Below are 13,026 nucleotides of genomic sequence, written 5' to 3'. Positions count from 1 at the left end.
ATTTGGTGGATAATAGTTATACCCACGAATCTAATATCATAGCAAAACATTTTATTACCCAGAAGACACATGGTGGGTAGTAATTATTCTCCATGACGTGTTTCATGGAAAAACATGCAAGTTACCCACAAGAAATTTGGTGGGTAATAGTATAACTCACGAAGTAGTTCATAGAAAAACATGCTAATCACCCTTGGTTCTATTTGGTGGGTAATAGTAATACTCACGAAGGACTTCATGGAAAAAGATCCTAATTACCCACAAGAAATTTGGTGGGTAGTAGTTATACCCACGAAGAAGTTCATGGCAAATCATTTCATTACCCAGAATACAATTAGTGGGTAATAATTATACCCACGAAGGAGTTCATGGAAAAATATGCTAAATACCCACAAAATAATTGGTGGCTATTAATTATACCACGAAATGTGCTGATGAGAATTGTCTATCTTTCACGAGTTCTATAGTATTTAAAAGGGTTTTTGCCACGAAAATGATGACTTTTGCCCACAGAATATGTTGTGGTTAATTCCATGTAGTCCCCACGAGTTAGAGGTCTCGTGGAGAAAAATACCTTTTCCCACGAAGTATACGCCACGAGGCTTCCACGAACAAAATTGGTGTGTACAGTTCTTTTTTCACGAAAATACGGACTTTTGCCATGAAGGTGCTCCTTGGAAAAATCTTAGATTTCTTGTAGTGTGTTAGGGAATTCAATGAATCTATAAGTGACTAATACCAATAGTTTAAGGTGAATTTCTGTTGGGATGCGAACCTGAGACTTAGTACTTGCCAAACCAGTTAGGAGTAATCCTGAGCCACCGGGCAGCTTAGTGGTGGTGAAATGGCCATAGTTGTTGTTAGTGTATGTATGTGCCCTCCGTATATATAGTCTGTATGAGAAATATGATATCATATGAAGGCCCATATATATATATATAGATCAGATTTGCACGAGGCCTTTCATGATTTTATACAATTGTAAATACAATTGTAATTCAAGAACTTCATGATCAATTGTCAACTCTATATTTATATATATACATATACATTTTCAGTATCTAATTATTGATCGAAGTACTGCATGTACAAGATAACTATGTCCAAATATGCTTAGAAATATTAAGCATGTATCTTACACATAAAGAAAAGAATATATTCCTATCTATAGATCATGTACATGAAAAAACAACAAAGGAATGATCTTCTGATAAATAATGATGTCTACAAATAATCTGCTTCATGATCTTCTGCGAAAAACAATCTTACCCTCGGCATCTTCATGCATAATGGGTAAAACTTCATCCGGAGGAGTGTGGCGCCAGATTGTAGGCTTATCCAAACGATGCCCAATCTGAGCAAATTTGTCAGCAGCCCTATTGCCTTCCCTATAGACATGAGTCACCGTCCAATTGTCAAGCGTCAATATAATCAACTTTATATCACTGACATGTTTCTGCACTTCTGCAGATTTAAACGTTCTATCTTCTGCAATGTTATCGATCAATGTCTTGTCATCTCCTTCAAGCCATACATCGTTCCAACCATTTTCCAGCACCAACTCAAGCCCCCTATGCAGCGCAGCCAGTTCTGCAATGGTGCTGTTGGCTCTCCCTATTTGTTCAGCATAACCAAGTATGAATTCAGCCTTATGGTTTCTGAATACCCCGCCAATGCTAGCCTTCCCTGCTTTACCTTTCGAAGATCCATCAAAGTTCAGTTTTGTCCAGCCAATTTTAGGCTTTTCCCATGCCACCGGAATGGCCGCGGCTTCCTTATGCAAATTCCGTAGAAATATCCGAAGGGGGTTTTGGATTAGCCTTTGGCATCTCAATATATTGCTGAATGGCAACATCATTTCTTCTCCAATTGATGAGGACTTTGAGGCAATAATTTATGGTTAGTCATAGAAAACCAACACACGAACTCGTGTTAAATCCTTTTTTCTGCAGTGGTGGTGTCGTGCATGAGGCGGTCTATACTCTGAATTCATCCAAAAATGAAGACCATTTTTGTAATGACCATTACAATCTAAGAACTATATGTTGCTTGACGTAAGTTCCTATACAATTAAGTTAGAGTAGGGGAAAAGCAAGGGAGATTCCGGGTTTCACGAAAAAAGGCAACAATTGGATAAACAAATATGTAATAATGAAGAAGGCCAGAGAGATTTCTTCAAAAACTCTCAAGCAAATTCTCATGTAATGGAGTTTTAAAATAAAGGGTTACGTGCATGAATATCACTATCTACCGTAGAAAGAAGGCTTGCGCGCATGAGAAAGGAGGAGATACGTACTTGGCATGCTATATTCCATGTTAACCGTTAAACTGTAACTTTTCATTTACAGTAACATAACTGTAAAAACTTCTCTTTATTTTTTATTTATTTATTTTTTACCCGAAACCTAGCTATTAACATTTTTTATTTATTTATTTTTTATTCTAAAGAGCAAAGCCAACGGCTAACTATATTTGACTATTATCTAATATTGGCATTCGTTGCTCTTCGATCGCATAAATCGTGTGTATGATAGGGTCCTCGGTCGAGATCCTAGACACCAAGCTGCCGCGCCCCTTCTTGCTCCTCAATGACCGATGTGGGCTGCCACTTGCTTGACCGTGATGGCTATGGGTGGTGTTGGCTGAGTTCGTATGGTTGATCAATGGCTGATGGGGGGCGAGATTCTAGTGACTGGGCGTGCATGCATGCATGTGCAGGAGCTGAATCGTCAAAAACGGTTGTGAGTGGGATCAGGTGGTTAAGTGGCTGGCTGACCAAGTCAGGCACACGTGGCTTCTGCTGGTGGGCTGACCCAGTCAGGCACCAGGTGTCTCCTGATAGTGGCTGACCAAGTCAAGGACAGGTGTCACTTGCTTGGAGGGCTGACCAAGTCTCACACAGGTGTCTTCTGATGATGAGGCACACGTGGCTAAGGGTGGTTTAAGTGGGTTGGCCGAGTGGGTGATGGCTGAGCGGTTTAAGGGATGGTTGGTTACTCCCCTACTTTGTAGGGAGCGGTTGTGGCTAGACAGGTGGCAAGGGCTGGGCGAGTGGCTTGGCTGGTGGGTGGTAACTGTCAGCTTGTCCCTGACCTTGCCCCAGATTCGACCAGGGTGGCCTGGTGCAGACCAGATGCCCTTCAATGGCAACTCTTGGCTGACTTAAGCGATGCCCCACTCGAACGGTTCAAAATACTCAGCAAGCAAATGCGAATGTAATGCAATAGACACAATCCAAAATGCTGAAATACCTCAACAATGCATTAATCAAAGGAAAACAATGAAATGAGTGGGTTACCCTGATTCACGAATTGCACAGGGTGAGCCTTCTCCTTTGGGATTCACGGATTGCACCCAATGGAGCCTAAGTGACAAAGCACCAATGTGTCTATGGGGGCTTACAAGCCAAATTCGTCCAAATGTTCAAAGATAAAAACTAAGTGATAGCCTATTGCCTCACTTATACTAGAAAGCAATTAAAACGATTACAAAGGGAAAATGGTTTCGGGCCCACGCCTCCTGGTTAAGGCCTCATGCTGTCAGTGGCCCCTGGGTGGCCAGGATGACTCACAGCATAGGCTTCATGCTTGCATGCGTGGGTCTTCAGATTGGCCTGCCGGGCTAGCCTTGGCTGGTCCATGGTCCTTGCATGTGTGGCCCAGGTTGTGTGGGCTGGGCACCATTGATGAGTCGCTGGGTTGGACCGTGGTTGGCTTAAGCATGGCAGGCTGCTGCATGGCCCAGGCCAGTGGGGCCTGGGCGTTGGTCTGCATGGCCCAGGCTGTGGTGCCTGGGCGTTGGTCAGCAAGACCCTGGCCAAAGCCAGGGTGTTGATCAGCATGGCCCTGGTCAAGACCAAGGCGTTGAGCAGCAAGGCCCTGGCCAAGGCCAGGGCGTTGATCAGCATGGCCCTGGTCAAGACCAGGGCGTTGAGCGGCATGCCAGCATGCGTGGGCCTGCTGGGTAGCCGCACCGTCAATTCCAAGATGGATGTGCAAGCGTGCGCTGCGCGGGTGCCTAGGCCATGCATGGGCCTTGTGCCTACGCACAGCCCATGCATGCACGCGGTGTGCGCGCATAGCCCATGCGTGCCCGCTGCGCACGCGCGCTAGGCGTGCGTGCAGTCTAGCCGTGCGCTGAGTGTGGTGTGACAACCTCGCTTGCGTGCGCGCGCCGACTGTTCGCTGCCTGATGGAGGGTGACCGTGGTCTAGCATTCACCAAGGGCACGGTCTGTGGGCAATCAAGCGACGCCAACAGTGCTGCTGGCGTGCTGTCCTGGCATGGGCTGGTGCTGGTCAAGGCATGGCCCGTGGCCTCCTGCCTTGGGGTTTTGACATTCCCCCTCCCTTTTAGCATATCCTTGCCCTCAAGGATCAATTGGGGATACTTCTTTTCCAGCCCATCATAGTCCTCCCATGTTGCCTCGTCCCTTGATAATCCTTCCCACAGGATCAATGCTTGCCATACCCTTGGTCTCCCTCGGCCCCTTCGATGTAGCCTATATCCGAGCACTTCCTTTGGCTTCATAAGGATCCTTCCCTCTTGATCCACTGTGGGTAACTCCTCCCCAATGAGACTCGGATCTCCAACCTTCTTTTTGAGTAAGGAAACATGGAAGACCGGGTGCAATTGTGAAGTTGGAGGAAGCTGAAGCTTGTATGCAACACTGCCCAGTTTCTCCAACACTCTATAAGGCCCATAGAACTTCTGGTTCAGCTTTGCACTTGCAGTTTTCCTCATGGTCTTCTGCCCGAATTGCCTAAGCTTCAAGTAGACATAGTCGCCTACTTTGAAGGACACAGCACGTCGTCCCTGATCATGGTACTTCTTCATTCGAGTTTGGGCCTTCTTGAGCTCTCTTTTAACTTTAGCCAGTACCTCGTCCCTATCAATCAGCTCTTGCTCTACTTCATTATTACTGGCTGAGCCCTTTTCATAGCTGACCAAGAGTGGTGGTGGTCTGCCATATACGACTTCAAAAGGGCTTTTCTCAATAGAAGAGTGATAAGAGGTGTTATACCAAAACTCTGCCCATGGAAGGTAATCTGCCCATCTCCTTTGCTCTTCATGACAGAAGCACCTCAAATATTGTTCCAAAGTCCTATTGACAACCTCAGATTGGCCATCCGTTTGTGGGTGATAGGAGGAACTCGTCTTAAGCTTGCTGCCTTGCAATTCAAATAGTTGCCTCCAAAATGAACTCATAAAGACCCTGTCCCGATCTGATACTATGGTCCTTGGAAACCCATGCAGCTTAGTAATGTTGTTGACAAAGGCTTTAGCCACTGACTTGGCTGTATAAGGGTGATATAGAGGGATAAAGTGGGCATACTTGCTTAGTCGGTCTACTACCACCAGAATCACTTCATGCCCTGCACTAATGGGTAGTCCCTCTATGAAATCCATGGCCAAGTCCTCCCAAATTCTGTTTGGAATTGGCAATGGTTGGAGAAGTCCCGCTTCTGGCCTAGTGTCATACTTGGCCTTCTGACAGATGTCACAGCTGGCCACAAGTCTCTTGACATCACCCTTGATTCCCTCCCAATGGAAGAAATGCTTCAATCGGATGTATGTTCTCAACCATCCAGAATGACCACCTTCCTTGCTGTTATGGAAATGATTTAGAATCTCATCCCTGAGATTGGGAACGTTCGGCACATAAACATAGTTCTTGTAGAAGATCAGACCATCTCTCACTTTGTAGTTTACAACCCCTTGCCCTTGGGCATCCAAGAGCTCAATGATCTCAAGTGCCCTTGCATCCAATCTGGTAGCCTCTCTGATCTTGTCCCATACTCGCCATTCTGCCCCGCTTAGTGCCAAGTTTGATGACTCCTCATCATCTCCCACTACCTTAAGTAGTTGGCTGCCCTCCCTGCGGCTTAAGGCATCAGCCACCTTATTTTCCTTGCCCGGTTGATAGACTATGTCATACTCAAAGCCTAGCAACTTGACAAGGAACTTCTGTTGTTCCGGGGTGACAATTTTCTGTTGCAATAGATGCCTTAAGGCCTGCTGGTCTGTGATGATGGTAAACTTGCGCCCCAAGAGGTATGGGCGCCACACCTTGACAGCATGCACCACTGCCAATAGCTCTCGGGCATAGGTACTCCATGCTTTCTTCATAGGCCCGAGTGCCTTGGAAATGAAGGCCAAAGGCCTTCGGTCTTGGACCAACACAGCCCCGATGCCTTCACCGCTTGCATCTGTATAAACTTCAAACGATCTCTCAAAATTGGGGAGTGCCAACACAGGTGTCTTGGTCATGGCTCGCTTCAGTTCTTCAAAGGCTTCCCTAGCCTCGGTTGTCCACTCGAAACTGTCCTTCTTGAGCATTGCTGTGAGTGGCTTGGCTATTAGCCCATAGCCTTTGACAAACCTCCTGTAATAACCCGTGAGCCCCAGAAATCCTCTCAAGGCTGAGATGTCCTTGGGTAGAGGCCAATCCACCATGGCCTCTATCTTTCTGTGATCAACTTTGACACCATCTCCTGAGATAAAGTGGCCTAAGTACTCCAACTCCTTCTCCATGAAGGCACACTTGGTGGCTTTGATAAAGAAATGATGCTCCTCCAGAATTGTTAGCACCTTCTCCAAGTGTTGCTTATGCTCTTCGATGGTCCTAGAATAGACCAAAATGTCATCGAAGAAGACAAGCACAAACTTCCGAAGTAGTGGCTTGAAGATGCTATTCATTGCAGCCTGAAACGTTGATGGAGCATTGCACAAACCGAAAGGCATCACTAGGTATTCATAATGGCCTGAGTGAGTCCTAAAGGCTGTCTTATGGATGTCTTCCTCATTCATTCGAATCTGATGGTAGCCGGCCCTTAGATCTAACTTTGAGAACACCGTAGCCCCATGCAGCTCATCTAACATCTCATCGACAGTGGGGATGGGAAATCTGTCCTTGACCGTGGCTTCATTCAAGGCCCTATAGTCCGTACAGAACCTCCATGTGCCATCCTTCTTCCTTACCAACAGCACTGGTGAAGAAAAGGGACTGGTACTAGGGCGGATTAGGCCACTCTTCAGCATCTCATCCACCTGCCGTTCAATCTCTCCCTTCTGAAAGTGGGCATATCTATAGGGTGGCACGTTGATCGGCTTGGTTTCATCCACTAGTCGAATTCTGTGATCAAACTCTCTAGGAGGTGGAAGTGCAGTGGGCACCTCGAGAACCCCCTTGTGGGCTGCTAAGACAGGCTTGACTTCCTCGGGCAGTAGCTCTAAATCATCATGGGTGCCCTCCTGACCCTTGTTCTCGACTTGTCTCATTACATCCTCTTTGGCCACCACGATGGCGAAGCAATGTGCCCCGCCTTTGCAAAGTTTCTCAAACATAATGGCCTCGCATGACTTGATCTCCTTACTGGCAATGGCTGTCCACAGTCGCTTCTTGGAGCCAAGTTTAAACTCCATGGTCATGTTGTGATAGTCATGGACAACCCTGCCAAGGCTCTTCAGCCAAGCATTCCCCAAGACTAAGTCAAGGCCGACCAAGGGCAGCACATGCAAGTCTGCCATAATACGGACCCCCTGAACATTCATCTTCACTTCACGGATGAGGGCCTCACATTGCAGCTTTTCTCCACTTGCCACCTTCACTTCAAATGGGGGAATAGGGCTCGGCTTAAGTCCAACCTTGCCCACAATGCTGGAATTAATGAAGTTGTGTGTGGAGCCGCTATCCACTAGCAAAGTCACTTCATGCTTGCCCACCCATGCCATCAACCTCATGGACGTGGGTTTAGAAATGCCAGCCATGGCATTCAATGATAGCTCAGCCTCCTCTGGTGTGCCACCAGATTCGGTTTCCTCGGTTTCCTCCTCTTGGCTGGGTTCCTCTTGGCTGCTTTCAGACTCATCATCACTTGACTCGTCCTCAAACATAAACAAGGCCTGAGCTGCCTTGCACTTGTGACCGGGGCTCCATTTGTCTCCGCACTTAAAACACAGCCCCTTCTTGATGCGCTCTTGCACCTCTTCACTGGATAGCTTCTTGATCTCCGGTCTCGGTTTGGAGGTGGTGGCTGATGTGTCCCTTCCCTTCCAAGAGACCTTGGTTTGCACAGTCTTGAAAGACTTGCTCCCCATGTCTTTGGTTGGGCGCCGCTCACTAGAATGGCTCTCCTCAAGAATTTCAGCCATCTTCATCACCTCGGGTAGCCTTGTGGGTTGTCTAAGTTTGATCTCCTTGGCAAGCCAAGGTCTCAAACCATCAATGAATGTGCCTATCAAGGCTTCCTCCGACCAGCCCCTAACCATGATCTGTAGCTGTCTGAACTCCTCTATATAGTGCTGGACCTTGCCCTCTTGCCTTAGCTTGGCCAGCTGCCCATGGTGATTGACAACTGGTGATGGCCCGAATTGACTGAGGAGCTCCTTCTCAAAGGCTGTCCAGCCCAGCCTCATATGATCCTTGTCGTACTGGTCCCTTATCCAACGCCACCATTTTCCAGCCTTGCCTTCAAGGTAAAAGCAGGCTATGGACACCCTCTCATGGCGTGGGATGTCATACGTCAGAAAGTAGTGATGGACCTTGTCCAACCACTCATAGGGGTCACCACCGCTATACTTTGGGAAGTCGACCTTAGGGCGCCTGGGTCCCCAATCCTGATATCGGTTTCCTCTTCTATCTTCATAGTCGTCCCTCTCAAATTGTGGCCCATGGTAGCCACGACCATGTTGTCTTCTCCATGGCCCGGGTTGTTCATGTTGGTAAGGCTCCTCATAGCCTTGCTCGTGCTCAAATTCCTGGTGCTCATGGTGAACACTAGGGCTCCTAGCCCGATAGCCAGCCAATGGGTCCTCCCTCTCAAAAGCAGCATTCGGAATCCACCTCTCATGGTAACCTTGGCGGTTCTCTACACGGCCACCATGCCTCCAACCTTGCCTTGGCGACGCATGCATGGACTCGGTTACACTGGCTTCCAGTCCCTCAGCATAGGCATCGCCCCCATGAGGTGGTGTCCCAGGACGGTTCTCGGCTAGTCTCCTCTCTAGCCGCTCCAATGTGGTGTTCGTCTCTCTTCTTATGTTCTCCATGGCCCTCTGGTTATCCTTGTTAGAGGTCTCCATGGCCACACGTAGCTCGGCTAAGTTGTTGGTGACACCATCAAGAATTGAAGTAATCTTGTTGGTGTGATCCTCTAGAACTTCTAGCCGGGCTCTATTGGAAATGCCCGTGGGCTCCTCTACAGACTGCCTCTCTTGCATGTTGATTCACTCTTGCTACTATATCACGGCTGAGTGGCTTGCAAACTGACCCTCACAGATGGTTTAGGCTTGCAAACTGTTGGTAAAAAGGGGTGAAAAACGGGCTGATGGTGGAGGCTCGTGGTTCCAACCGTGGGTCCTTCACCTTCGAGGGTGACCGACCCCAACCACAAAATGAGTCCAACCTTGGGTTGCTCACGTTCTAGTGTGGCAACCGCTCCAAACCTATCTACTCCTTCCTCTACCACAACCCCCAAACTTCACAATGCAACAATAACAACAGGAATAAAAATTGCAGCAACGTCGGGATCCTCCGTGGATCCCCCAACCAAACTCACAAAGACAAGTGATGGGTTGCCTACCTCGATAGAGAAGTGAGAACCTCTCTTGAACCTTCAAGCACGTGGCTGCTCTCAATGAAAGCACCAAATTGGTGATAGGGTCCTCGGTCGAGATCCTAGACACCAAGCTGCCGCGCCCCTTCTTGCTCCTCAATGACCGATGTGGGCTGCCACTTGCTTGACCGTGATGGCTATGGGTGGTGTTGGCTGAGTTCGTATGGTTGATCAATGGCTGATGGGGGGCGAGATTCTAGTGACTGGGCGTGCATGCATGCATGTGCAGGAGCTGAATCGTCAAAAACGGTTGTGAGTGGGATCAGGTGGTTAAGTGGCTGGCTGACCAAGTCAGGCACACGTGGCTTCTGCTGGTGGGCTGACCCAGTCAGGCACCAGGTGTCTCCTGATAGTGGCTGACCAAGTCAAGGACAGGTGTCACTTGCTTGGAGGGCTGACCAAGTCTCACACAGGTGTCTTCTGATGATGAGGCACACGTGGCTAAGGGTGGTTTAAGTGGGTTGGCCGAGTGGGTGATGGCTGAGCGGTTTAAGGGATGGTTGGTTACTCCCCTACTTTGTAGGGAGCGGTTGTGGCTAGACAGGTGGCAAGGGCTGGGCGAGTGGCTTGGCTGGTGGGTGGTAACTGTCAGCTTGTCCCTGACCTTGCCCCAGATTCGACCAGGGTGGCCTGGTGCAGACCAGATGCCCTTCAATGGCAACTCTTGGCTGACTTAAGCGATGCCCCACTCGAACGGTTCAAAATACTCAGCAAGCAAATGCGAATGTAATGCAATAGACACAATCCAAAATGCTGAAATACCTCAACAATGCATTAATCAAAGGAAAACAATGAAATGAGTGGGTTACCCTGATTCACGAATTGCACAGGGTGAGCCTTCTCCTTTGGGATTCACGGATTGCACCCAATGGAGCCTAAGTGACAAAGCACCAATGTGTCTATGGGGGCTTACAAGCCAAATTCGTCCAAATGTTCAAAGATAAAAACTAAGTGATAGCCTATTGCCTCACTTATACTAGAAAGCAATTAAAACGATTACAAAGGGAAAATGGTTTCGGGCCCACGCCTCCTGGTTAAGGCCTCATGCTGTCAGTGGCCCCTGGGTGGCCAGGATGACTCACAGCATAGGCTTCATGCTTGCATGCGTGGGTCTTCAGATTGGCCTGCCGGGCTAGCCTTGGCTGGTCCATGGTCCTTGCATGTGTGGCCCAGGTTGTGTGGGCTGGGCACCATTGATGAGTCGCTGGGTTGGACCGTGGTTGGCTTAAGCATGGCAGGCTGCTGCATGGCCCAGGCCAGTGGGGCCTGGGCGTTGGTCTGCATGGCCCAGGCTGTGGTGCCTGGGCGTTGGTCAGCAAGACCCTGGCCAAAGCCAGGGTGTTGATCAGCATGGCCCTGGTCAAGACCAAGGCGTTGAGCAGCAAGGCCCTGGCCAAGGCCAGGGCGTTGATCAGCATGGCCCTGGTCAAGACCAGGGCGTTGAGCGGCATGCCAGCATGCGTGGGCCTGCTGGGTAGCCGCACCGTCAATTCCAAGATGGATGTGCAAGCGTGCGCTGCGCGGGTGCCTAGGCCATGCATGGGCCTTGTGCCTACGCACAGCCCATGCATGCACGCGGTGTGCGCGCATAGCCCATGCGTGCCCGCTGCGCACGCGCGCTAGGCGTGCGTGCAGTCTAGCCGTGCGCTGAGTGTGGTGTGACAACCTCGCTTGCGTGCGCGCGCCGACTGTTCGCTGCCTGATGGAGGGTGACCGTGGTCTAGCATTCACCAAGGGCACGGTCTGTGGGCAATCAAGCGACGCCAACAGTGCTGCTGGCGTGCTGTCCTGGCATGGGCTGGTGCTGGTCAAGGCATGGCCCGTGGCCTCCTGCCTTGGGGTTTTGACAGTGTACAAGCTGGCATGTTTCAACCTCTAATATTGTACCAAACATGTAGCGCCAATGTGAGGCATGTGAAGTACTGACAGATATAAAGACTGCAATCTTTTTCTTTTTTGAGTAGTTAAGGGCGGTTCGGATTGAAAATTATTATCATTTCATTATTATAATTTTTTAAATTTTTATTTAAAATATAATAAATAATTTAATTTTTTTAATTTCAATTTAAATTTTTCAAATATCAAAATAATAATAATATTAAAAAATAATATTTTAATAATATTTTATTCAATTTTTAAATTTTATCTAAAATCATCTCATCTCATTTCACTGTTAAATCTTAAACTTGAATATTTAATTTTTAACTTTCATATTAAATCATCTCACCTCATTTAACTTACAACTTTTTTAGATTTTTATTTAAAATATAATAAATAATTTAGTTTTTTTTTTAATCTCATTTCAATTTTATTCAAATACTGCATAAATCTTAAACTTCCTTGAAAAACGAAAGGGAGAGATGATGGGGATCGAGTAAAAACTATAGAACTACGAAAGTATTCTAGGCTGATAACTGATTCCAATGACGAGTACCCTGCCCCATGTTTGTAATGGGCCAGGGCCGGTACAAATCATTGAGATCGGAGAGCCATCACGAGTTGCTCGCCACTAAGGACCATATGTTGATCATCTTGCTAGGTTACCATATACAAGCCCACAGTGGTAGGAGGTTATTTATGCCATAATAGACATGATTCTTCTTATACTATAGGCCTCTGTGTCCATGGAGATTTAAAATCATGATTTTCATCCAATATATATATATATATATTGGATTGAGATCTTCTCTTATTTGCTTGAACAGGATGGTCAGACTAATTGGAGAGAAAGGCATAACATTAAGAACATCATGATCATGACCATTCGTCATGATGATACAACGGATACATAATACTGGGTAGGATAAAGATTACATTTTCAGTTCTCTCATTTTGTTCTTTCTCCTAGCTTTTACATAAAATACATAATCCTTTTAAACTATCACTTCATTTGCAACCATCAACCCCAACTATTAATTAATTTTCACTGTCTTTCCCCCAAACTCCCAACAAATTCAATGCAATATCAATCCATAAAGTATTTGAATTAGAGGGAGTAAGTCTCAATACTTGACTTACGATATAAGATAATTTTTTTAGAATTTTACTATATACAAGTACAGTCGCGTATTAATCTATGTACCAATACTGATTTATTCATACTTAAAATTTGAATTAACATTGTTTTCAATAAAATTTATTTTTTGACCAATCACATCACATTGATACACAGATTAGTGCATAATTATGTTTGCAACTATATTTTTCCATTTTTTTCGAGTGGATCTTATTTTCTCTAAGGACTGCTCGCAATCATGACTTGCATAGTTTTAGACAAATCATTTTCTATAATATACAATTTTTTTACTTGACTTTTACACCGTATGAGATTAAACAATCAAGAAAAATAAATCAAGAAAATAGATAAAGAAACTCGTTGGCTTTGGCATAAGATTGAGTTGACCCGCAAC

At 46.8% G+C, this 13,026-nt stretch overlaps 1 protein-coding gene across 1 annotated transcript; it reads right to left on the bottom strand.

The window, feature by feature from the left end:
• Positions 1–3,360: 3,360 nt before the first annotated feature.
• Positions 3,361–10,435, bottom strand: LOC122275193. The gene has a single exon (XM_043084171.1). The coding sequence runs from the start codon at positions 9,219–9,221 to the stop codon at positions 3,582–3,584; it is 5,640 nt and encodes a 1,879-aa protein (XP_042940105.1). The 5' UTR covers positions 9,222–10,435; the 3' UTR covers positions 3,361–3,581.
• Positions 10,436–13,026: the final 2,591 nt, after the last annotated feature.

This window comes from Carya illinoinensis, chromosome 9 (genome assembly GCF_018687715.1).
Source record: "Carya illinoinensis cultivar Pawnee chromosome 9, C.illinoinensisPawnee_v1, whole genome shotgun sequence".
NCBI classification, from domain to species: domain Eukaryota; kingdom Viridiplantae; phylum Streptophyta; class Magnoliopsida; order Fagales; family Juglandaceae; genus Carya; species Carya illinoinensis.
This window is presented reverse-complemented; position numbering and strand designations above follow the sequence as displayed.

What these genes read in the sequence shown, in the direction of transcription:
- LOC122275193 (XM_043084171.1), bottom strand. Translation starts at nt 9,221, where the DNA reads ATGCAAGAGAGGCAGTCTGTAGAGGAGCCCACGGGCATTTCCAATAGA.